General features: G+C 39.0%; 1 protein-coding gene across 3 annotated transcripts in view; it reads right to left on the bottom strand.

The window, feature by feature from the left end:
- Window positions 1-21420, bottom strand: part of LOC101168829 (latent-transforming growth factor beta-binding protein 2) — an 83553-nt gene extending 62133 nt beyond the window's left edge. For all 3 annotated transcript variants that reach the window (XM_023951597.2, XM_078941368.1, XM_023951596.2), the window contains exons 1-3: window positions 20669-21420; window positions 16632-16705; window positions 5982-6252 (exon numbers count right to left, since the gene is read on the bottom strand). In XM_023951597.2, the coding sequence (XP_023807365.1) occupies window positions 5982-6252; window positions 16632-16705; window positions 20669-21039 (716 nt within the window). In that variant the 5' untranslated portion in view covers window positions 21040-21420. The remainder of the gene's footprint in view (window positions 1-5981; window positions 6253-16631; window positions 16706-20668) is intronic.
- Between the last annotated feature and the right edge of the window lie 5854 nt (window positions 21421-27274).

Here is a 27274-nt window from a genome sequence, read left to right on the forward strand (position 1 = left end):
GGACGATAAAAAACAGGTCAAAAAACAAAAAAAGATGAAAAAGAAAAGAGTATCTTTGGATCAAGCAAGATATTTCAAATGAAGATATGACTTTGTTGGAACAGCACTTCTACTCAGCAGCATGAAAACAGATTTTCAGCAAATTTGACCTCATTGAGGTTTGCATGATCAAAACACGGGACAACTGCAGTCCATTCACAAATAGCTTAATTATGATCATGCGAGTGCCAATCTGTCTGCTTCCAGCAGAGCGTTTACAAAGTTTTCAAAGAAATTCAATAAACCAAGGATTTGGACGAAAGCAGGGCAGTGTGGTAACTGTGGTTCAGAGGCTGGAATCAAAAAGCCTGGAGGCATGAGCCGAAAGGCCATTCAATATTCTTCAGTTTATTGTAGTTGCTGTGATCATTCACTTAGTCAAATGCCACGAGACAGGTCAGCAGGAAGAGCCATTACAAAACGCTGACTAAGGCTGAGACTTTTTGGACGATCAGTCTCACGTGTCAGACTGTTCTGAGGCAGAACAGCCTCCAGCAAGAAAAAGGTTTAACTTTTAAAAACATGACATTCCTTAACGTAAACACTATAGATGAATTCATTTTAAAAATCCCTATAAAGTCAATGTTTTGAATGTTGAGCTTTTGGGTACAGTTTGTATTTATGTCTAGTTTGAAACTAAGTGTCCTGACGTTTGAGTGGATTAACTGGTCCCAGCACAGCCATACTGCTGTTTCCTGCTGTCAGCATTACGCTTCATATAGAGAAGATGAGCTTGACTGATGTTGTCTCCATCCAAATAAGAGCCAGAGCTGGAGAGCATTCTGGGCTAGTTGCCCTCCTCCTTACAACTGCCTCTCTGACAGCTGCAAAAGCCAGTGTGATGAGAAGGATTTGGCTGCAGGGACAAAGTCTGCTGGCACTGCGGCACAAGCCATGTGTTTCGGACAGGGAGTTGAGAACACTGCAGTGGACACAGACATATCAGTGTTATGCATAGAGCTTGATTGTCGTTGGCCTTTTGTTTGCTCTAGCCTAGCAGGAAGCCAATTACCCATGGGACTCTGTCCTTTCGGGATGAGAATATTGATGGTTTGTGGTCTTTCTCTGTCCATATGCTCATGTTTCACTGGCTTACACCCAAAAATTGTTAGCATACAAGGTAGATATCGACTTTCATGCCTAAACGTTCACTCTGATGCCTTGTTATTAAAGCATATGAAGCCTTAGTCCCATTACAGAGACCGTCTAGTCATCATCTGGGTTGCTCATTTGACACAGTTCTCTCACTAAGTCTGTAACATAGAGCATGCAATGCAAATACCTGCAAGCAGAGAACCAGTTACCCTGACACCATTTTAGCACATTTCCAGTCTAATCACACATGAATAATCATATAAAAAAGTGCTGTTTCCCTCATGGGAACTGTTGTTCATTTTACCCATTTTCTTTAACTCTTCTTTGAGAAACTTTCTTCTGTTTTGGTTAGAACATCAATACATTTTGAAATGTGACAATTAGCATTCTGCAATCATCAGATAAAAAGCACTGCATCAGTTTGAACTGTGTTTAATCAACCTTTAAAACAATTACATGAAAGTTTTATTTCTAAATGTACGAGTTTGAAATTTTTCTTCTTTTAACAAACAACAAGAACATTTATCTGCATTTAAAGTCTCCCTGACTTTTGTCAATTCGGTTACACCTTCACTTTAGTGTAATAGATGGAAAAATCAAAACTCAACACAAGTGTGCAGAACAGCGAAAAAGTTTCTCATAGTTATCCAGGTGATACGGTTTGTCAGGGGTGGGAATAAAAAAAATAATGTTTCTGAGAAAGAAAAAAAATTGTGTGAGTGACCTTAAGTGAACAGGCCACATAAACTTAATACATAGTCACAAGTAAAAAAAGGTTGTTAAAACAACATAACAGTTTTAAATTGTTGATAAGAAAAGTGGACTTATTTTTCTGATCTAAAATTGGTTGCAGGCTCAACTTAACTTGTGTTGCTCTTTGGTAACACAAACACAATATTTCTCCAAAACAAGCTGTGGTAGATTTTGGCAGCAACAATTTCTCAGGGAAAATAAAGAAGTGCAGACATGATACAATCTTCTGGACACATTAGTGCTAACTGAATCAATGGAAAAATTAAAGTAAAATAATAATAAACTTTTCTTTAAGAAAAAAAAAACATGCAAGAGAGCTGTCTTTAAGCTCAATATCTTCCAGCATTCAATGGTTTTGACAATTTAACCACAACATTTAAACATGGGATGGTTGAAATATTCAACACTTGGATGCACATGATCTGGCTACAATTGTTTGCACTTGGATGCATTTTAATTTAGTTTTTAGCTCTGGCTAGATCTGCAAACGCTATTGAAAAAGTTCTGTTATTTTGAAATCTGTTATGTAAATAACAAAAATAAAATTGGACAAAATAGAGATTAGGTACGGCCTCATTTAACCCAAACAATACAGTTATAGTAAAGAGAGAAAACCTGCTATTTACATTATTATACGGCATTATATTAAAAATTTAAAAAGACTTGAACTCAAACGTTACACAGCTTAGTCATATTTATATTTGGCAGCTGTCCTGAGTCTGATAATGTCATTTAGACTATAGAGACATGACTTTTGTGGAGGTAACCTGCATGCACATCCTGTTCTGCCCTGTTCTGTTTCCTGCAGAGATGTGTTAACAGAGAAAAGGGAGAATAGTGTTGTGATGAAGGACAAGAGGGAGGCGATGGATTTGGCTTTGCTTCCAAGTACAGGGCCAACAAGGAAACACAGAATCACAGGGAAATGGATTTGTTCCAAAGGGCAGGTGATAGTAAATCACATTACGTGGTATTTGGCTCTCTACAACATTAATTTTTTTATTATTTCCAAGCCAGCAGCAAAGACGCATGCTTCAAAGAAACTACAGCTATTAACAAAATGAATAAGTGCCAGTTTCAACATCAAAGTTTTCCGTCATTCTCAGAACCTAAGACTTCCATGAGCAATGTCAAAAATTTCTAGAAATACTCAAAATATGGGAATGCTGCTGGCCCCAAGCAGTACCTATTAACAAAGCTAGATGTGCTAATAGCCAGAGACCGTGACGCCAAACACCAATGACCCAAATCCGGGAAGGTCAGTTTCCACAAAATACTTTCATCACCAAAACTCAAAACATGACACACAGGAAACCAACAAAACATTCCAACACCAGTGACATTGTGAGGGTTCCCCAAATACCTGCAACACAATTAACCAGCTGAAAACAGCTGCACCCAATCAGGAGCACATCAACCTGCAACAACCAACACCAAAACACCCAAGACTATGACAGAAACAGCCATTTGGGAACCAATTTTAATAACAAAATAGTATTCAAATTACCAAAATAGTACATGCACTGCATTTTGATTAATTAAATTCTTCAATAAAAGTATGTTTTTTAGATTAAGTATATGAACACAGCCCCAACCTAACATTACGGGTTCAACAAAAATAGCAGGCACTATTGGAACTGTCAGTTTTGAACAATTTTGAGCCAGATGTCAGCTCAGACAAGGAAAATGAAGACGTACATGGATAAATGTATCTACAAGCAAAGGCATTGGATTGGAGCGGATTCTGATTCACAACTATTTGAATAAAAGAAATACTCAGAAATTCAATTTTAAGAAGCATTTTCTGTACATATGTCCTCCATCATCAGAAAAATTCCACAAGAACATGTTAAAAACCGTAAAATAAACAAAAAAACAAAAATTTCATTGGAGTGGGTTTTTAACAACAATAAAAACATACAGCCTTTGCACAAAAGGTTTTTTAAGCTATGTGGCCATGGCTTGTATATGCCTTATGTAGTCTAAACAGCTGTGACTCCAGCACAAAATAAGGACCAATAATGGATCAAAATAGAACTAATTTCACTAATGTGATAATAAAAGATTCTCTTTTTATTAAGAATCGATGAAGAAGTCATCACAAAAAATTATCTCTGTCCTTAAGCTCCTCTAAATTCTGTATTAAAACAGAAATAATGGGCAGTACAATGAAAGAAACATAAGAGCTTAAGACATTCATAATTTCTGAAAGTCAAAACGTCTAGAAAATTAGAAGTACAACTGAGCAAGATAATGTTAGGCTTTTGCTTTTTCCTGTGTGTGGCTCCACTTGACTGTCTGGGTTTTTTACAGGGGAACTGCTGACAAAACAACAAGCCTGCTCCAAGAAAGACATACATTGCACCAAACACTTTCTTTAATAGGGGAAAATAAAAGAGGCCTGGCTTGGTGCTGCATGCGTTGAGCAGCCTTTGCTCCCTCACTATATCAGCGGAGGCAAAGCCGACATGATATACGGCATCTGGGCTCGAGCATCTTTCCTCCCTTCTGCCCTCATCTTAACCCTTGTTTCTTTAGCCTTGGAACCAGTCCTGTTATTTGACTATCATTTTAATGAACTCGCATTACTTCTGCTTTTCTGACCCTAGAAACAGCGGAGCCTCATTCTGATGCTTGAAACCATGATGCAGATCTAGCATCCATCCAGTGAGAACAGCATTTTCCCACTCAAATCACTGTGGATTGACAGAATGCAAAACATTTGCAGCAATTTCCAATGGCTTTAACTATTTCTGGAAGGAGCTAGTCCTCAAAGAATTTAGTGATTAAAGTCAAATTGAAGAAGTTTTACAATTTTGGCTAAGGTTTTTAGCCTTTCCTGAAAAGTGGCACATGCTTGTTAAATCATCTAACCCTTGGATTAGTTGAGTATTTCAATACAAGCTTCAAAGCACCTCTTGCAGACGATTAGTCACCTCCAACATTTGTGATAGTGGACACAGTCATGCCACTGGTATTAGTGATTCAGGAACGTTAAACTTGCAGTTCGTCCCTCTGTTTATCCCAGATTTGTGACTCAGTGCACAAATATGTCCTGTGAGTCAAGAACAAAGAAAACATATGCATCGCAACTGTGCTCTCTCTGGAGATCTTGTATTGATTAGAAGATTTACTATGACTGCGGGATAATTGCTTTGGGTAGGAGGATGTATGAAAACTCTTTCATGAAGCATCTGTCAAGATTTAGTAGTGTTTTACCGAGCTACTACAAACACATGGATGACTTGGCCAGCGCCTTTCTATGGCACAAACAAAAGCCCAAGATGACACAAAACTTTCACAATTAGGAAGAGGAGCACTGTAAACGTCAGGAATAATTGAGAATGTTTCTGTGGTTTGGTGAAAAGAAATTACCCAGATGACAAACTGGCTAAATGGTGAATTATGACCTCAGTGCCCAAACAAATTATGGCCCTTACACAGTCTGTGAGCAAATCAGGAAGAAAAAAAAACCCCAAAAAACAGCACCGGGCCAGAGTCCAGCATCGAGCGCAATTTGACAAGATAAGTCTGAAACTGTATGCAATAGCAACCCATCATAGTATTCCCGGAAACAATTATACGCTTTCAACATCCTTGATCAGGAATATCCTTTTCGCCACTGTAAAGTGATTAATCAAACCATAAAGTTATTTCCAACATGATTGGAACTTAAACAGTCAGTCACTGAAGCCAAGAACCTATTAGGCCTGTCTGATTAGCAGTCTTTGGAAAATTTGCTGAATGAACTGAAAGAGGCCTTTGTCTGAGCAATTGTTTACTCAATACATTATATTTAACAAAAGAGACCAAGTTTGCAGAAAAAATAAAATTAAAATGTTGCTTTTGTTCCCCCTTTATAGCAATAAAATGTAACAAAGGCTATTTTATGTCATTTTATATTTGTCAAGCATACTGGCAAATGGTAGCCTAGGCTTACATGTTTTACTTTTTATTTGTTAAAGGTAAAAATATCTCAAAGGATTAATAGTGATAACCAAAACAAGCTCACATTTAAGCAAAATTCAACAGTTGTATTTATTGGTATGTTTTTTTTCCTGTGGCACTTATGTGAAAAGTCTGGATCCACCTACCCAGAGTGGACAGACAGTTTGGAGGCTGAAGGTCGTGGAGTCTGCGCCTTGGTAGCATCGGTGCCATCCCTCTCTGATGGCCGTCTCTGCGGTCTGTCTCTCTGGAAGGGGTTGTTTCCAGGTTCAATGCGCCTCAGGGTGCCTCTTTCTCGAATGTACACTTGCTCTGGGACAACATCTTCACAGCGGGGGCCCTGAAACCCTGAGCGACACACACATGTATGTGGCCGGCTGCACGAGCCACGGTTCTGGCAGGGGGGCTGGCAGTCAGCTGAGGAGAAAGCAGAGATTCAGATCAGGGTGTCAATAGGTCATGTTAGCACACCAAGGTGCAGAAATGACTTTTTTTATAATCCTAACATTGGGATTGGATGTATACAACTGTGAGTTCTATTAGATTTATGTCCAGAAAGCCTGGAGGGGCCGTTAGGCCATGAGTTTAGGCGCCATGTCCAATTGTAATGTAAATGTTCTCTTTATTAAATTTATCATAATGTAAAGCTTGCAGCTCCAGATCAGAAATTTCTAGATCTTGATTTCAAATCCAAAGTGCGTTTTTGCTATAACACAGGAAGGCTCATAAAACAAGTGGTCATAAAACAAAAGCCCCAAAAAAAGGTGTACATGTGAGAATGTTCAACACTTCATCACTGAGACGGCTTTTATTATTTAGTTAAAAAACAAATAAAATCAGACAGGGCTTACTCTACATGTCAAGGCTAATATGTGCATAACATTTATTAGTAGTCTCCAAACACAAAGGTCTGATGGTATTTTATCCTCTTGGGAAAACATGATGTGTTAATCTACAGTTGGACCCATTGCACTCCATTTGCCGCATGTGCAGTAAGATTCTGCGGCATGCACTTTCAAATAAACAAGCCGATCGTGTGTCACAAATCATGCAGAAGACGGCACTTGCGGGTTAACAGCACTGTCCGCAAACAGCACATGAGGCCACTGGTCTGTGGTGGCTTACACAAACAGTGGCACTCTGTCAACAAGGCTATGGAATTTTATTGACACAGATGCTGTGGACACTGACAGATCGCAGGCAGGAGCGCTGTCGTTGATTGGAGGTCCTGTCGTTGATTGAAAAGCGGGGTTCAGACTTTGGTTTCCCATGATTTTCAGCAAGAAAATGCTGGAAATGTGTTGTTGGGGTAAAAAAAGCATAACTCAAGAATGATCTGACATTTCTTTCCAAATGGAAATGCAAATATACAGCGTTGTGGTTTTCTCGTGAAATAAAAACGTTTGGCAGAAAGCCTCAGCGTAATATAGCATGACTGAAAAACCAGCAAGACGAGACGCAAATATCTGACGATAACATCTCTATTATGCTTCACAGTCAGGCTAATGTTCAGGATCACCTCAAAAAAACCACAGCTTCTTTTGATCGGATATTAAATTTAGAAAATCTAGCTTGAAATTTTTTAACTTCATAGTTTGTCAGGAAAAGGCATAAAAAAGGAGTATGTGTGGGGGAAAAAAGTCGGTTTAAAGTACAGGTTACATTTAGTGTTTGGTTAAATGTCATGATGTTGGTAGATGGCTAACGCGTTAAAAACCAACCATACTAAAAGTAGAACCAGAACGGGGCAAGTTTTCAGTGACCCGTTTTCTGCTGTGGGGTGAGGAATTGACACCAAACAAATGGATCACTCGTGCTGACAGAGGAGTGGACAGACCAGTGACTTGATGGCTAACACATACGCCCCACATGCAGCAACTAAAGGATACAGTGCCCCTGCCTATCTCCGTTGTCTCCGGGACATGCCTCTGGGCTGCTGAACACATTGTCACAGTAATTGCTGTCGTGCAGATTTTTCTTGCACATCATTAAAACTAATTGCCTCGCATTCCATCCATTTCACAAATATGTGCAGCAATTACTACTTTGCCGCAGTAATAATAAAACGAGAATCCATCAGAAATAAAAGAGAAAAAATGGAAAACATTCCTGGCATTGCCACTTCAGCCTTAATTACAACTGAGACGGAGTGGCCAAGTTTCTGGATACCGTGTCCACGTCCAGTCATCTGAAAAGAGGAGACTGTCAGACTGAAGCTCTGCACCCACCAAATGCAAATGTGCTAATCTGAACACGCCAGTAAACACTGACTAATAGCATATTACTGAGACTTAACACTAATTGCTGAAAAACAGCCAAGTTTTTTGGCTTCACCTCTTCAGTGCACTTTGAGCAGACATCATTGTTTTTTTTTTTTTTTACAAGATAGACTGCAAAATGAAAGTAGGCCTTAATACTTTAAGGTCCATAAAGACATGGAGGACAGAGTCTGGTGTGGATGAACTTGACTGGCCTGCACAGAGTCCTGACTTGAACCCGATAGAACACCTTTGGGATAAATTAGAGCGGAGACTGAGAGCCGGGCCTTCTGCACCAACATCCGTGTGTGACCTCACCAAGGCGCTTCTGGAAGACTGGTAAAAAATTCCTAGAAACACACTCCTCAACTTTGTGGACAGCCTTCCCTGAAGAGCTGAAGCTGTAATATCTGCAAAAGGTAGACGGACTTTCTATTTAACTCTATGGTTTAGGAATGGGATGGCACTTTACTTCACGTGGCAGGTGAGCGAACACTTTTGGTAATATAGTGTATGTTTTGTCTTGAAACTCCATTCATATAATTTGCAAATACAATCTAATTTAAATCCAAAAAGAAAACTAAATTATAAAGCTCTAAATGGTTTATATGCTTTAGCAACGGTCTGGGTTCTTACTGATGTTTTAAAACATTACCTCCTTAACAATGTGAAGCAAAGAAGAACCTTTTTGCTTTTTAGGTTACCATAAGTAGGTTTTAGCTCTCTGTTTACTGACTTTAAGTTTTCTCACATTAAATGTTGCCATTTCTGTCTGATCTTACACAAGAATTTAATTTCATATTTGCCTTCATTTCCATGGAATTTACAACCAACTTGAAATCCCCTCCTCTCTAAGAAATACAACTATTAAATCTTTACATTCCTTTCATCAAACAAGAAGAAATCTGAGCAAAATATCTAAAACAATTCAAACCCTAAAATAAATTCTCGACTCTGCAGAGGTCTTGCCATCTGTCTTGCCAAAGACAACCTTGCTCTTTCTGAAAATAATATTGACAATAAAAGCTTAATGAAAATAATCTCTAGAAGGACTCACTACTATCTGACAGCACTCCACACAATCACAATTTAGTAAAATAAGGAAAGCGGTCAAGACTAAAGGCTCTGCCAAACCCCATTGAAACAGCAGAAGCTTTGCACAACAATGTACAGAATGTAAAAGGACAAGTGTAAAACCTTTCTGACAGAATTCAAAGTCTGCCGGACCACCTGTGAGGACAGCGGGAGCCTCTCCTCAGGAGGCACAGTGCAAACTGACAGATTATAAGAAAGAGGTCAAATGTTTGAGAGTGAGCGGCAAGGAGGGGAGACAAGCTTGAAATTTCACCTCTTATCTGAACCCTGTCCACTGGAGAAGTAAGAATTGGTCTATTGAGCAGCTAATGTAACTGCCTCTCAATGGTAATTATTTCAAGTGAGTGTTAATCTCTTTGCAGCATGTGATTTCCACATGCTTGCCAGTCCAAGTGCTGTCATTTCAGCTATTCCAGATGCTAACTGTGCATTGTGTGAGCAAACCTTCATGACTCTGTTCATCAAACTTTCAATTTTTTCTTGAAATATGATTAAAAAAACATTTAAAAGATGGAATATTTTTTCTGTAAGTCCTTTAAAAATACTCCTTCACCACATGAATTGATTATTCCTAGTTTGTTGGATTTTTAATATGCATTCTTTCAGCCAAATTCAACCCTGTGTGTTTTATTAACCTATAGCTGACCCACCACCGAGTGTGTGTTAATTTTAGCTATACCGTATTATGTCTCTTGAACACCCGCAGACATTCAGCCTTTAATGGGCCACATGCTGCGACGCTCTGTGGTGGATATCTGAATTTGGGGGAAGGGGCGGGGGTATGCAGACAGCTTGTAAAGCTGACTCTATGAGATGTGGTGTTCACCAACCCGCCCCCCCTCCTCCTCCTACCAAAAAAAAAAAAAAAACATCTCCTGAGGGATCAGACCCCAACCACTTCCATATGGTCTTTAAGCTGAAGGGTGCTATGATATACAGTCAGTTTTCGAAAACTACCTGAAACACAAAGTGGCCTCTATGAGCATGTGCGTTACTGAAGGATGCTTGTTATTAATGTTAAGCTTGCTTTTGGGGGGGGGGGGGGGGGGGGCTCCTTTCACCTATGCTCTGTGTTACATTTAAAGCTAATAATAAAAGCAGAAAACATCCTGTTGCTTTGCAGAAATGACTTCTTTTTGAAAAGGTTCTCACTCATATAGGTACAAATAAATGAGACAGGGGCTCTTAGGTAACATATCTGGGCCCAGATGGCCAGAAACCTCAATTTTCGCCACACTTTTCTCAGTGGTAGCAATTAGAAAAACATGTGAAGCAGGATGCCAAAACAGAACTCAATTGCAACCTACAAACAGACGCACCAGCTGGAGTGGAGAAAGCAGCACTCCTGGTTTGGGAAGACAAACTGAGAGTGAGCTGTCCAGCGCCTGTGTTAATGATGGGGTTCCGGACGATGGAGTGTGTATTGATTACAGGATCTGTCTAATGGGCTGTAACTCTCAACAGGGCGGCCAAAAGAGTGTCCTGCCCCCAAACTGTAAACCACACAACCCCCACAAATCCAACACACGACATTTAAAAGCCGAGCAGGGCCCAGTGGCTGTCTGAGGTGCAGTTATTTCAGCCTCGGTTCAGTGATGTCACCAGAGACAACAGCGCCTTTAAAACCTCCTCCTTCTCTTGTAAAACTGAGAATGCTGCCATGTTGGCTTGGTTCTCACTGACTTTAAGTATTTTTTTCTCATGCATTGAAACATTTTGGAAGGAAATGTAACTTTCTTTCTTATTTTTGTTCACAAGAATGTTTCAAAACTCCAAATATTTTTTTTGTTATGTGAAAAAATACATGACTCACCACGAAATATAAGGGTTCCTCACTCTGGCCCTTGAAATATTAACTTTGTTTAATAATACACCATTTTTAATCACACAGCAATTCGATACAGATACTAATTTTCCATCTGATATCTATAAATGCTAGTAAAGGTCTATGCACCATTCCTTCCCGGGGGTCAAATTGGACAATTTGCATCTAGTTGGGCTAATCTGAACACAAAGCTCTTTGTGTTTATTTTATTTAAAAAGAAATACCAGCATGATGGATTTTTATCAACATTATGTGCACTTTTGTTGCATTAATTGGTGTCAAATTATTTATAGTATATCACAAAATAATTCCAGGTATCTAAGCTCATGTTTTTCGATGCTTTCCCAAAGATTTTCCACATGTGACACCAAAAGAAGGAAATTAACCCTTCAATACTCAACTGGATAAATATCAGTTCAGGTTAAATTATCCTGCTGCAGCTTCAAAGTTCTATGTTTAATAGCAAAAGCTGTAACTTTACATGGTAAACATAATGAGCACCCACCAACAAAATAATGAAACACAAACTAGTTTTAAGAACATGCAAAAGCCTTTGATCTTCAGGTGGTTATAGGTTGGCGCCAGTTATTGACAGTGGAGCGCCATGAGTGTGTGAATGTGTGTGTGCATGGCTGAATGGTACTCAAGGACAGTAGTAAGCCCTTTACCATTTAACAATGGTTCAATTTGTGTTTTACATGGCTCAAAACTGACAGTTTGGAGTTCTAATTTGAAGATTGGGAAGACAGCTTTCTTCAGCTAAAATACCTTTTTTGAAGATTTTAGAAATGGTTAAACCAGCAGCTGTATAGCTCAGCTGGTTAAGTGCAGGACTGGCACATGGGGGTGCAATGAGCTTCATCCAGTGTGGGTCCTAAGGCAAGACTCTTGCCCAACTATGTAGACACAAGGGGACCCAAGTCTGAGTCCCCCTGTCTCGGTCCCCAGCCTGAATAAAACACTGTCAGTAAAGGGCATCTGGCCTAATAATCTCTGGCAAACCACCTGTGCAAATTAGTGAAAGCTGATTTCCTGTGGCGACCCCTGAAGGGATATGACGAAAGGTGAAGAACAAGAAATGGTTACACCCCTGCTTTTGCCCGTTTTTCTAATCAAGATTCAGGAAGATAATAGAAACACACTTCAAGCAAGGTAAAAGACTGAACAAAGAGAGGGAAACTATTTCCAATCATCTTTTACTTTATTGGTTACTAAAAACAGTTTGAATCTTCCACATGAATCACACACCTTTCATCTGAACCCTATAAAGAACAACTGGTTTGAAGCAAGTTCCAGGCCGCATGTGTGTGTTAAGGGAGGTTCCAGCCTTCATGCTTTGTGATATTCACAGCATGTCCCCATATGTAACAGACTTTAACTAAACTTTGCTTTGTGTTTTGTGCTAAAAAGGAAGTCAGCTGCGAAAAATCACAAGTTTTCATTTAAACCTTGGTAAAATAAAAGCCTAAATCTGTGTCACACAGACCCTTCGTGAGTTTTTCTACTCTGCTCCCAGTGTGTGTGGGAAATTGGAAAATACCAGAAAAGGAATTTGTCAACATGCATATCAACAGCTAAACAGCACACACTGAAGAAAAACAGAAGTTGCCAGAACTACAGTACACAGCATGTCCCACTAAAGTGGTTGGTAGTCAATTTCTGAATAATGTTCACTCACTCAGACTTTTTGAGTCTGGTCTGTCAGTGGGTTGATTTTTGATGGGGATTTGGGAAATTGTTCTATGACTAAATCCGAGATATAAAAAATGTATTGTTATAGTTCCTGGTGGAATATACATGCTAAACATGGATACTTCTATATTTACACGTGTTATAGGTGTGCAATACAGTGTATTGGCTTGAATAACCTTTATTATCAAGGTAATTTGCAGGAAGGCATGACCTAAACTAATCCCACCAAACTTCTTTCTGGTGACATCAAAGTCGTGAGACACCCCATGGTTTTGGTCTCAAAGTTTTCATGGAAGTACCAACCCCTTTTTGATCCAAAATGGAATCAAAATTTTATGGTCCTAGAACAAATTCTGAGTGACTTACTGTAGAAAAAATTAGGGTCAGAAGAGTACTGACCCAGTTCACTGACTTGGTCAGAAAGACCAATTAAACATCCAAAAGGGGCATGTCATGATTAACCACAAACTTATTCAAGTCAAACACAAATACCTAATAACAAATATATTGATTAATATAAATATCGATTTAACTATTATAATTTTTAAAATGAGATATTTTAAAATGACTCAGCTGCTTCATGGAAATACTTAATTAGTATAAAGTGATTTCCAGAGAAGACAGACGATGGTATTAAAAAGTGACCCCGCATATTTTATATAAAATGTCACTGTGTGTATCAACATTGTTTTAAGTGATTTCCTTTGTATAAGCTTAAGAACATTGTGCAATGACTCATTCTGCTAGGTGCTGAAAACTTTGGGGGATGTATAGGCCCTTTATCACCAATTTTGGAAAACCTTTATTCGATAGTTATTTTGCTTTTATTTGATTTTTGTGTTAGGGTTTATCCTTTAGGGAGGCAGTTTAGCTCAGGTGGTAGAGCAGGTCATTCAACAACCGAAGCGTTGGCGGATTGATTCCCGCTCTCCCCAGCCAGCTGTCGCCCCCCGAGCGCAGCCAGTCTGCAGCTCACTGCTCCCCCCAGGGGATGGGTCAAAATGCAGAGAAGATTTTCCCAATTGTGGGATAAATAAAGTATCAATTATTTATGTATTTATCCTTATAACACAGCTGAGGACTATTTTCTTTGCATGAACTGAGTATATCAGGTAGAAAAAACAATAAAAAAAGGACTTCTTGCAGATCATAAGAGTTTCAGCATATCAACCACATGAAACAATGCCATGATTTGTCACCAGTTAACCGAAAATAAGGGACACTTTTGGTTTTCCTGGAATTAAAATCCAAGAATCCAAAACAGAGATAAAAAGAAGTCAATTTGGATTTCTGTCTTTGGTCAAGGTCAAATAGGTTTTGTTTGGGCAACAGCTTGTTCAACCACTAATCTGTAAACCAAATCTGTGAGTGGAATTGTGATTTAGATCATGTTTTGCAGTTATATCATATGATCTTCTGGCCAGATGACCTCTAGCTGAAGTTGCTGAGACTTAGCGACTCATTAAAGAGTTCAGAGTGTGCAGAGAAAAAGATATGATTAGAAACTCTTTTGCAGGAACAGAAGCTTAAAATGCTTCTAAAGTTGCTTTCTTCCCTTCCACAAAATGTTGCACAAGAATTGAGGGTTACTGTATTTACCCAAAAACAACTCAGCAATTCAAGCTTCCACTCTACTTCTATTGTCAAGTAACTTAATATTTTTTTAAACAGAAAACATTACCAACACCACCAAGAAAGATTTGTTGCCTCTGAACCAACGTTCAGCTTTTTCTTCATTTTTTTTTCTGTTTAAACAGCTGTAAAAATACTTTCATGATCCATTCTGAATTCAGTTGTAACAAACTGACCCAAATTTTCTTTTGCTGCTATGCTTAGACAATTATAAGTGGATGGGAAAGTCATCTAGAGATTTCATAGTGAATTAACATCTGTGGCTTTGAGAACAAGCGTTTTTTTTCTACTCAAAACACTTGTCGGCAGCAGTCCTGCAGCTGTCACAAAGTCCTGAACTGTTACAGGGCGAGGCTGAAATATGGACTCCCCCTACTCTTCCTCTGACTGTCTGACTCTCTGCAAAGTGGGGATTAGGCACAAGTGCTGACCCAGAAACGAGACACATCTTCACGGGAACTTCTGCAGTGACATCAAGCCAATTCCACATACTTTTGTGTTCCCACCAAAGCACATCCAGTGCTCCCTGGCAGGGAAAATATCAATAAAAATGAATAAAATGACACGTGCTCTTCATTTTACGGACAAAAGGGAAGGAATTTTTTAATCTGGATCAATGATTTGAGTAAAAAAAAACAATTTCAAGCTTTCTTCATTGCTTTAGCACACAAAAAGTCTGCAATCCATCCACCCTGAAGTAGAGACAATCAACAGGAAACCTGCCAAAACGTGGGCACGTTCCAGTTTGTTGTAAGCCAAGTGACAATCTCTACATCTGCCCACGCAGATCGTTTCCTCTAAACACGTGTCTTTGCGACGTGTGGGCGCACTTGCTGGATAAGAAGCGGTCCAGTTGCTGACATGTATTTGCTCTGGGGTCAATCTAGTTGCACAAGGAGGTATTGTTAGGAAGTCAGGATCCAAAACACCCCGTTCAAGACTGCAGCTGAGTTAATATTACACATTACATCAATCTCTTCTATAAGAAAAAATATCCCCGACAAGTTACGTTTTCAGTTCTGCTCCCAGTCGATAGGATTGTTCTTGTTCTTTTTTCCAATACGACTATACTTTCTCTTGCTGCCATCTCTTGCTGCAAAAAGAACATCAAACTTCCCACAGCTAAAGAAGATATGGCATCCGCCAAGTTGGGACAGATCAGATGCTATGTTTGATTCCAAAAATGTATCCATTCAGTGAGAACTAAGAAAAATGTCTTATTAGATGTCCTGTGCAGCATTGTAAATAAAGCTTAAGGAGGTTTGCAGGGGGTTGATGTAAGTCAGATCTAGTAGGAGGAATGGCAGCTTGTTGTTGGCTCGAATGTCTCATATCGTTAGTAGAGAAAGAAACAGCAAACCGTTAAAGCATGACTTGAATTCTCTGCAATAAATGTGATTCTAGGTTACTTGTAAAATTTTAAGATTCAGAATTAAAAATAGCTTTTTATGTCAACATGTTATTTCAGACTGCAGGAAACAATAGGGGGTCATAAACATAAAACTTCAGGGTAACTGTGGTGTGCCCATATTTATTTCAGGACCCGTTTGGAGAACAGGTCTACAACTGTTATGACTTTTCTCATCAACTTTGAGGTTAGCCAGACAGATCTTTAAAATCAAATAAGATCTGCACTCTATACCGCATATAATCTGTTCCGAGAGGGAATTCCTAATTTACTGCTGGAATCTCCTGTTTGTAATTTAATTATTTGGCAGTTAGTAAATCCAGCAAAGCTGCAGTCAAATAAAAGACAAATCAGTTCCACCTACAATTATAGGCCGATGTCAAAAAGAAGCCAAGTGTTAAATGCTGGTAATTTTCAAGCAAGAACTCAAATGAAAAGTAAAAGGCAAACTCTGTGTGATGAACACCACCGTGGGGCAATAAGACCCAAGAAAAACTTTCATTGGGCAATTACACTTGACAGGATGGTCATTAGCATCCATTTAGAGTGTTGTTTTTCAGCTTGAATGCACGACATTGTAAGGCTGTCAAATTTTACAAGTCCAGACTGTTAATATGCATAATGCATGTCTGCCTAATTGTGATTTTGCATAGACTGGGTGCCAAAAATTAGGCTCAGCGAAGAAGAAGAAAGAATTCCAAAAATTTCAGTTACGAGACAGAACAAACGACTTTCCCTTTCCAAGTAGATTCACTGCTGGTTTGTAATGGTGCAAAGAAATTAAGCTTAAAAACAGGACCAATGGAAGTCTCTTTGTAATGTATTTTTTTTCTCTGTTTAGAGTAAACACTGAGAATTCTGGGTTACACCGTTAGGGTGAACTTACGTTTTATGCAGCGGTTGGTTCCTGGAGCCACTGCCCAACCAGAGCAGCACTGCTGTCCGCCACAAACATTAGGCCTGAAAAAGAGACAATATGTGTCAAATACACTCATTGGCCACTTTATTAGGCTCACCTGTCCAACTGCTCGTCAAAGCAAATTTCTAATCAGCCAATCACATAGCAGCAACTCAGTGCATTTAGGCACGTAGACATGGTCAGGACGATCTGCTGCAGTTCGAACTGATCATCAGAATGAGCCAGAAAGTGATTTACGTGACTTTGAATGTGCCATGGTTGTTGATAGCAGACGGGCTGGTCTGAGTATTTCAGAAACTGATGATCTACTGACATTTAAATGCACAACAATCTCTAGGGTTTACAGACAATGGTCAGAAAAAGAAAAAGATCCAGTGAGTGTATGCTCTGTGGGCAGAAATGCTTTGGTCTGTAGAAGAGCATCTCTGAACGCACAACATGCCCAACCTTAAGGCAGATGGGTTACAACAGCAGAATACACAATGGGTGCCACTCCTGTCAGCTAAGAACAGGAAAGTGAAGCTACAATTCACACAGGCTCACAAGAACTGGACAATAGAATATTGGAAAAATGTCTGGTCCATGAGTCTCCATTTCTGCTGCGATATTCGGGTGGTTGGGTCAGAATTTGGCATCAACAACATGAAAGCAAGGATTTATCCTGCATTTTATCAACTGTTCAGGCTGGTGGTGGTGGTGTGATGGTGTGGGGGGTATTTCTTGGCCCACTTTGGTTCCCTTAGTACCAATTGAGCATGGTTGCAACACCACAGCCTACCTGTTGCTGTAGGTATTGTTGCTGACCATGTCCATCCCTTTGTGACCACAGTGTACCATCTTCTGATGGTAACTTCCAGCAGGATAAGGCACCATGTCATGAAGCAGGAATCATCTTAGACTGGTTTCTAGAACATGTCAATGAGGTCACTGGACTTTAATGGGCTCCGCAGTCGCCAGATCTCAACCCAATAGATTACTTTTGGGATGTGGTGGAACGGGAGATTGGCATCATGGATGTGCAGCCGACAAATCTGCAGCATCTGTGTGATGCTATCATGTCAGTATGGACCGAACTCTCTGAGGAATGTTTCCAGAACCTTGTTAAATCTATGCCACCAAGGATTAAAGCAGTTCTAAAAACATAAGGGGGTCCAACCCGGTAAAAGCAGGGTGTACCTAAAAAAATGTCCAGTGAATGTACATATGTCTTCAAAATCTTAAAATGTTATGGTATTGTGAATCTCAAGAAAAAATGCTGTTGCAGTTCTTCAGCAAAGTCTCTTGTGGCGTACTTGTAATTATGAACAATTTTGAGATTATGGTATAACTAGACTTTAGTCTTTATGAGTCAGCTAAGATACCGGCTTAACAAAACTCCATGAGAAAACAGATAAGTAATCCTAAAGACAAAGTTATTTTAACATTAAGGGATTATGTGAGACAAATGTGACAGTAAAAAAGCACCCAGTACCCTTCTTAAATCACTCTTTGGACTCATCTGTTGTTTAATTCACAGCATGGTTTAACCTATAATCCACTTTAGTAGCACAGACCAATTTCTGTAGCAAGACAGATGGAAAAGCACCAGACCACAAGAAAATCTCCGGGGCAACACTCAAAGCGCTGCCATGAATCTGCGTCTCATCATCTTTTGACTAAATATTTCAGTAAGTGGATGTCTGACTCATGGTGATTTGATAAGATAACAGGGACTGACTCGTTGACCTGAGTTTGGCTGCATTCATTGGATGCTCCAATTATTAGTAAGGCATCACAGGGGTAACGTCAAGTTGGTCAGAACCCTCGTGCAGGATAAACTTTGACATAAATCAAGCTCTCAAACCCACGCCAAAGACAGTGGGATTTAAGCATGTAATAGAGACTATTTTTGTGCTCTGGGCTACGTTTTTATGCTGATGACTCTTTGTTTTTACATCTGAGCTTTTAGGATCAGTCCCTGACCAAACAGGTGTGCAGAAAAAAGAAATGTACCCATGCAGGGTCATGTTTGGTGTAAAAGATGCCAAACATATTCAGGACTGCCTGTTTTATACAGTAACTGAGTGAGCTGAGTGGGAATTACAGAAGAAAATGTGTCACGCAAACACTTTCACTAACAAGCAGCAGATGATTCATCTGCCCTGCAACGCCAAACAGGAGGAAGCGGTTGCAGACAGGCATTAAAAGATTAATCAAATTCTTTGAAGTCACTATGCATAGTAACAAAAAGGCTGATGGAAAAACTTCTTTTAGACTTTGATAAAGCCAAAAAACTGAATTCATTCAATGGTGGGATGTTTATTTTTCATTATTGAGCAAGCCATTCACCTTGGTCTAATAGTAAACACAGATATTTTTTGTCCACGTTACTTGTAGCAGACAGGTCAAACTTGAACAAGGTGCAATTGTGAGAGCTTTCATTGATGTTTTGATTTGAAAAGGTGATGGATTACACCTTTTTATAGTGCATAATGTAAAATCATTGTGAAATGTACACTGAAGGAGTAAATGCTGGTAACTTTTCCAGCTGTTTTGATGTTTCTTTTGAGTCCAGTACCACAAAAGCAATTCAGAAGATTTGAGCTGCCAGGTGAGGGGTCAGAAGCAGGTCATGAACTGAGATATGGTTGATTTTTGGACACTATAATCAACAAATTATACATAAAATGCATGGTTTTACAGCCAACAAATTAATTCTTTCTGTTTTCTGCATCAGAAAATTACTATATGACACACATATTTATACATCACTGTCTGCACCCCAAGGTGGCCTATGAAAAACCTCTGATTATTGTGTAAATACTCCGCCTTTCAGTGAGTTTTAAGCTTTTTTATTAGAAGCAAAGGAGGTTGGATGCAAAAAAATCTTTGTTTAATGCAAATAAAAGAGATCCTATATGGAAACAACCCATCACTCTGTTAGGATTTAGAAAAACTGAGGAAAAGAGGGAGGGAGCAGAAAAAACAGGTGTTTCTGATCATTGTGTGAATTTGCTAATGTTCTCCAGCCATAGCTCCAACATAACACACTACAGGTACCAAACCAAATGTGCCATGCATTAGTTACACAGACAGGCCTCAGCTGTCATTGCATGTCCACTTACAACCCCTGCAACAAATTATGGACATTCAAAAACTGAACAACTCTGATCATATTTTGATCTATTGTAAGAAGATTTCCAGTGGTCTTTCAATTATTATCATGCCATTTTAGTCAAAATTAAAAACCTGAGTCGTTTTTTACGAGATACTTTCTGCAGAGTGGTAGTAGTTCATTAGAAATTTGCCTCTGAGTTGTCGGTATGCTTGTTGGCAAGGAGTAAGCTTGCCCCTACTTCCAGAAATTCCTTTGTTTACTATTTCTTCTAGCTTACAGCCCTTCACAACCCCAATTTAACATTACTAAATGGGGTGTAATAGTGGAGCTATCAAGTTGTACAGTTTTGAGCCAGATGCCTGCTCAGACAAGAAAAAAGAAGTAGTTCTAGCGATCTACAAGTGGATGCATCAGAATAGAGCGGAGCAGGGAGCTTATGGCTTGCCTTACTAACTTCTAGGTCACACCTACAGTTTTGTCTGCTCCTGCTCTTAACAGTTTGAAGAAGAAAAAAAACAACCCAGAAATGCAATTTTAGGCTTAACTGTCTTAAAATATGTCCTCCATCCTGAAAATCTTCACAAGGACATGATGTTTAAAACTCCAAAAACCCCATTTTAATAGGAGTTGGTCTTTATGACTAATTAAAATGTTTAGAATACATTGTGTTTACTTTCTGCATTGTCTGCTGGTTGTTATTTTTTCTTTGTGGAACAGATATGACACTGAAAGACAGAATACAGAAAAATAGCCATCACATAACTAAAATAATAATATACTATAATCCACCCAATCAGAGTCTAACGGCCACACTACAGTAAAACCACGTGGACTCATACTGGCTGCAGTAAAACAACAAACTCCTTGACTGAACTTTCAGGACCAGAAATGTGGATGTCGCTTTTACCCTACGAGTCGCCTGTTGGCAGAGCTGATCTTGCTGCTCTGCCTGCGGTTGACTCTGGTCCTCTGCTGCTGGCTCTGCGGGTGTCTGACGGCGCGCTGTGTGTCATCTCTCGGCGCAGAGTCGAGCGCTTCCCGGGGAGTTTTGGATCTGTGTCCATCCTGAGGTGATGCTGCTCTGGGAGAGAGGAGCGGGCTCTCGGACCCCGGTGAATGTCCAGTGGATGAGAACGGGTGACCTTGACTGATCCCCGGGGACTGCTGCCCCGTTTGGGCGCCCTCTTCCCTCTCACCTGTCGTCTCCTTGTGAGCGCCGCCAAGGCTCAAGAGCGCAACAGCGACAACCACGAAGACAGCAAATCCTGCATGGCCCATTGTTTTTGTTTAAATAATCAAAAAGTTTTGAAAGATCAAATAAATTTATCAAACGAGAAATAATATTCAAATTGATAAGTCAGCTGGAGCTCAAAAGGGGGGCATCCTTTCCCAAGGATGAAAGAATACCGGATACCTCTTCATAATGCCAGACTTTAAAATATATCTTCAGAGAGAGATGATCACTCCAGAAGTGTGGAAAGAATCGCCCTCACTGCTCCGATCGCCGATTTAAAAGTGTAATTAAAGCCAACGTTAGTCCCTCTGTTTTGGTTTGTGCCAGAACGAGACGGGCACGCGGACTGCAGGGCTGCTGAGGCTGCGCTCCAAATGAGAGAGTTTGATTCGTGCGTCCATGAATATCACCACCTCCTTGGATCTGAAGTCACTGGGAATTTTTGTCGGGGTTTCAAGGAGAAACTCCCCCTTGTCGAGCGCTTTGTTACTTCCACACACACACATTTACGCACAGATTTGTCCGTGTGGCGTTAACCTTTGCAGTGTGTTTACTGAACTGGAGCTATCAGATTAGCTTTGAAAAGGGTATTAGGATGTGAAAATTAAAGGTTGCCACAGTTTTCCAGTGGCTTTCCAGTAAATATAAAAAAATAAAAACCCTTTGACCAGGTTTTGGACTGATCATTTGGGTGGATTTTCCCTGAGCAAGTAAAAGCACCATAAATAAAATCTTCAGTTTATCTTTGTCAGATATCCTATAAAACCTGCATATTTGTGAGTTTACTCACATGCTACTGTATTCTGGAAGTTCAAACTCAGACTGAGCCTCTTGGAAAACTGGTCAAGTTATGTAACAGATCCCATTCAATCCATGCTGCATCATCACTTTCCCCCCCCCTGACTGTCTGAAAACAGCACATTTCTCATTTCCCAGCAGATCTGAGAACAGCCCAGAGACAATTGGCTCACTCCTCTCATTCAAGTTCTTCATAGATTCATTGCTTTTTTTACCCAGGAAAATTTCCAAATAACATTTTTTGCTCAAAAATCTTCCATCCGCAACATGGTGCAAACTTTGCCCAATCCTGTGAGATACAGATTTAGAATCTGAAGAGTGTACATCAGAGTAAAAAACCTGTAAGAAAGAGAAAAACACTATAAGCACACTATTTGGGGATTGCAGTAACAGTTGATTACAGCTGATTGGAGAGAAAAGCTCCACTAAATGCTTCTAAAACACTTCTTGCCAGTTGACCCCATATCTTTGAGAGAGGGGGAGCGTGAACATCCACAGAAAGACTGGGAAAGTGTACAGCTGGCTTTACATTAAATATAACTGTCCTGACAGGTATAGCCCCCGGTTCATTTCAAACACTGCTATGTCTGGCAAAAAAAAAGAGAGATGTCTGTCCACATCGCCCTCATAAACAGTTCTCTGAATAAGATTTATGTTGCTCGATTTTTTCTTTTTTGAGCTGTTTAAACCTCATATTAGTGGTTAGGAGCTTTTTTTTTTTTTTCGATCTAAGGATTTGGAAAATGTCTCAAATTAGGTTTTAAACAAAGAATACTACACGAAAATAACAACAAAGCTGACATGATTTTGCAGCCATCTGATGAATGACAACGTTTGCTTTGGATGCTATTTGATAAATGTTTCACTTTAAGCTTTTCCTTTAGCATGGCGTCATTATTTGTTTTCTTATTATTTATATTACTTGTTTTTTTCAGTGTAACTGAGACTATGAGGATCAGTCAGTGTGTTACTTTGTTTTAGTTTGAAATAAATCCTGTTAAGTTGGATTGTCTGTTCTTTTCAGTTGTTTGGCTTTTCTTTTCTGCTCCTGTCATAATCAGATTTGGGGTATCACTTACCACAGCTGCTTCTTTTGTGAATTATTTACTGAATGTTTGCTTCATTTGCGTAAGGTTTGAGCTTGTGGTCATTGTTTTACTCTTTTTTTGTCATGGTATTTCTGTTCCAACATATTTAGATTCATACTTGAGCTCAATTTATGGAGGTTTAAATCTAGCTTTGGTTTAGTCATTAAATTACTTCAAGTTTTGCCCCTTTCCCTCATGTCTCCTGTTGTTTAGTCCTCTGTAAATGTGATCACAGTTTGACACTGTATTGAATATTTTTACTGGTTTCTTTTTGCCACATTTTCCTTTTTTTTTGAGTGGTGCTTATCTTGCAAGGTTGAGACAAACTAGTGTCAAGGTGGCACAGCATAAAAATCCTCACCATCACTTTTGATTGAACTAAATTGTATTTGTTTGTGTTTGTTTCCTATTTTGAATCTAAGATTTTGCAAATAATTTGTGGTCTTGGGGAGTTTTGCTTAATAGTCATCAAGGGCTGTGTACTACATAACCGCAGCAACAAAAGATATAGAAGTTTAGAATTCATTACTTTTACTCTGACAAAATCAAATAAGATAAACATTTACTCATTGAAAAGTCACAGAGGAAGAACAAACATACAAAAAGGAAAATATGTTCTTGAAGTGACAGACTTTTGAGGTCACAGATAAAATAATAGCCATGACAATACAACACCGACGTTTCAAAGTCAACTATATTTCTTTTTAATTCCTTTATCACTAATTGTTGTTTTAAACAAACCATGACTGTAGAAAGGTCAACGACCTTCCAAGCGACACACATCTTAACAGCAGGTTACATATTTACTTTCCAAGTGTCCTATTTGCATTTGTCAAAAAATAGTTTCCATAGTTTGTTAACAATTACCATAATTGGTCAATACTATTAGAGGAATAATTTAAGCAAAAAACATTTCTAAGATTTCACGTGCCTTGATGCGAAATTTGGCACATTCAATTACAGAAAAGTGGACATAGAGAGGTTTTGGTAAAATGGAGTTTTAAACTTCAAAAATGCCTTTAAATTAACATTTTGGTTGTTTTTTTTTACTTTTTTTCACCTCCTTCATCTTAAACCAATTTTTAGGTAATGGGGGGAAAAATGTTGAACAAAATAATTCCGACATCCGAAATGTAAAAATAACAATTAAAATATTAAGAGACAAAGCTTGCAAAATACAAAAAGAGCACACATATATCATAGCAGAGGAAAATTTGGAAACTAGTTTTCTCTAAACGTAATTTGAGGACTTACAAACACATGGCTGGAGAGATTTATAACGAAGTGAAACCATTCATCAAAGAAATGTTTGGCAATTGCAGTCATAAGATTGAATATTTTTCAACCTTTTTTTTTAAATACACACTTAAATTTTACTTTTATGTTAATTACTTGAGTTGGCCTGTAGTCTTGTGTGCACAACCTTACAGCTGCTGGCACAGTTTCTGTGTTTGTGAAATACAAATGAGCTGCAGCACAGCCATCCATCTTTAAAAAGCTGCCTTTAATATAGTCCAAGGTATTTCACTTTGCAGGATGTAGAGGATGTTTCTGGATCTTACCAAACGTTTTATACAAGGAGTACTTTGAAATTTTTGGGAAAAAAGCCTCATATCATCCTTCAAATACTGTAGAAATATATATTTTTAAAAATACTGTAAAAGCAACCACACCCAATTCTTGTAATTACCACAAAACCAAAGACAGAACTCAGGGTGAATGTGCTTCATTTCTTCATCACTACATCTATCTGACTTGTTTTATGGGAAGCAGTTATTGAAGTTAAACTCCACGCTCACCTGAAAACATCAACGTCACATTTGTATTTTGCATCACTGTTGAAAAAGTGAAGGGTCAGAGTTCAAGTGTACCCACCAGAAGGCCAAACAGTGTCATTACACCCACAAAATCAGCCTTCCATTATGAGCAAGAATCAACAGGGCATTTTGTTAACCTCAGCACCAGAATTTTAAGTGACCCACGTGAATCAGTCTCTGTGATGACTTTCAATGGAGAGACCCATCAGGGAATGTCAATCTCTTCAGTACCTTGTGCCGTTTGTATCAAAGCCCTGAGCTCTCTTTTCTTTTTGCCCTGGAGCTTGCATAATACCAACTTTGTTCAAACTGGGCTGGGAAATCAAAGAAAAACACAGAAAGGAGGTGCTTTTGGCAGAGAGATGCATGTAAAAGTTATGGGTTTTGTTAATGTGTTTCTTTTCATTGAACATCACTGCTTTTTTTTTTTTTTAAGGATGTTAAACACGTCGTTCATAACAAATTGAGCCATATGTACATAAAAGACCAAAAAAACGTTAAAAGACGAGTAGACAAATGTAATGCTGACCACCGCAGGGCCTTTCCCAACTTCAATGAATGAAGCGCTGTCATCTCACTTACAGAATTAGGTCACAGGGGTGTTATTTGAGACACCCTCTTCTACTTCGCCCTGGTGGAGATTTGTACTCATTTGGTAGGGATTTCTACATATGTGGGTGTTGCAGCTCACAACCTCAGAATACAGTGTGTGTGTGGGCATTTTGCACACACTCAATAAATGCAAACCGCACAATGTCAGACATGAAACAAATGGAAAATCTATCATCATCATCAACACTTTCGCATTGTAAAGTGATCCAGTAATGGTAAGCAGGGTCCTGCATCATCGGCAATGTTTCTAATGCATGTTACAGCAATGAGTCCACCCAACATTACTTCATGGTCAGCACACTCACTCTTGGGTGTTAACTGCTAAATAAACACTTTTATCTCATCGGAAAGATGAAAATAGATAGGTGAGCACTTGCTCTAACATTCATTCACACTTTCTGATATTCTTGTAGGTTTTTTTGGAGGCTAAATGTTTTTGATCCCTTGAGTTTCATGGACTTTAATTAACCAAGAAAGAAAAAAACTGAACCTGTGTGGCACCAAAATGTTGACATTCAATCCCTTATCTCCAATCAGCAATTATTTTAGATGTACTTTGACTCTTTTATCCTTGTGCAATCTTAGATGACCCCACCCTTACATTGACATGTTCTCCCTACCATGACAAAGGTGGATAAAAGTGGAAAAATTTCATGTAATCCATGGACACCAGTGAAGATCACACATCATTGAAGAAAGAAGGTTCAGAGCACTGTATAACGGGTCTAGATGACCCAACTCCCAACGTTAAAGTGCCTAGGATAGCACAAGGATTACAAAGGAATAAATAAAAGAAAACATTTCCGTATTTTCAACAATATACATATGACCCCCTTGCAAGTCATGTGGGTGACAGTGGCTCAGACATTGATTGAAGGGTTGGCGGTTCAATCCCCACTTCCCCCAGTCAACTGTTGTTGTATCCTTGGGCAAGACACTTCACCCTTTCTGCCTCCACAGGTTTGTGTGAATGAGTGTATCCCAGTGTTGGCAGCCACACCTGTCAGTGTTCTCCAGGGCAGCTGTGGCCACATCAGTAGCTTACCATCACAAAGTATAAATGAGAAGTAAAGGAATAATTGATACACACTGTAAGCATCTGGAAAAATCCAATCCATTATTATTACAAGAAATTCTGTCAAAAGAACAACAGTGCACCTTATAATCCAGAGCGCCATGTGGAACGTGTTACTGACAGGTTGGGAGTTAGCGTATAGTAACGTTTGCTTTAGTAGTATAAGGTTAGCAGTTACAGGTATTGTGAATACACTGACGTGGGTAATGTGCCCAACTTGTAGCGTGTTACAAACAAGTTCAAGAGTTACTCTGATTGCAGTTAATAGAATCTAACTGACTGAAAGACTTATCTGGGACTTTTCGTGTTGCTTAATGTGTCTTTTTTGGTGCACCTTATATATGGCATAAATTGGAAAATAGAACTTCATTCATGATGGGAATTATAATTTGGTGTACCCTATGGTGCGCAAAACATGGTATCTGTGCTCATATGAAACAGCTTTTATTTTGTTGTTTATTAATTTTTGTGTTTTATTTTAATTCATCTCATCTGTGCTGGGTGCTAAATAACATTTACTCACTCAAAAAGAACTTTTTTTTTTCTTTTGGCTTGTTGAACATTGTTCATAAACAACCTTCATTTGTCTTAAAAAATGTGGTTGAATAAAATCTGGAGATTCTGGTTTGGGAACTGATGGGGGGAAACAAGAATATATACACTTTTCAAAGGTGGAAATTCTTTTATTCAATTGTCACCAAAAACACCCCGTCTGGGCATAATTCACAGCCGGCAGTTATTTCTACAGAAGACCAGGATACAGTTTCCCCATTTCCACGCATGATCTTGAAACTTTTATGTAAAAATCATAACATAAATGGGAAAGAGGGGAGTTAATGTGTGCGGTTAGCCCTTTTAATTTTTTCCTGGCCCCTCTTCCCCAGTTTGG

Source organism: Oryzias latipes, chromosome 22, assembly GCF_053564925.1.
Source record: "Oryzias latipes strain Hd-rR chromosome 22, Olatipes_Hd-rR_3.1".
NCBI classification, from domain to species: Eukaryota; Metazoa; Chordata; class Actinopteri; order Beloniformes; family Adrianichthyidae; genus Oryzias; species Oryzias latipes.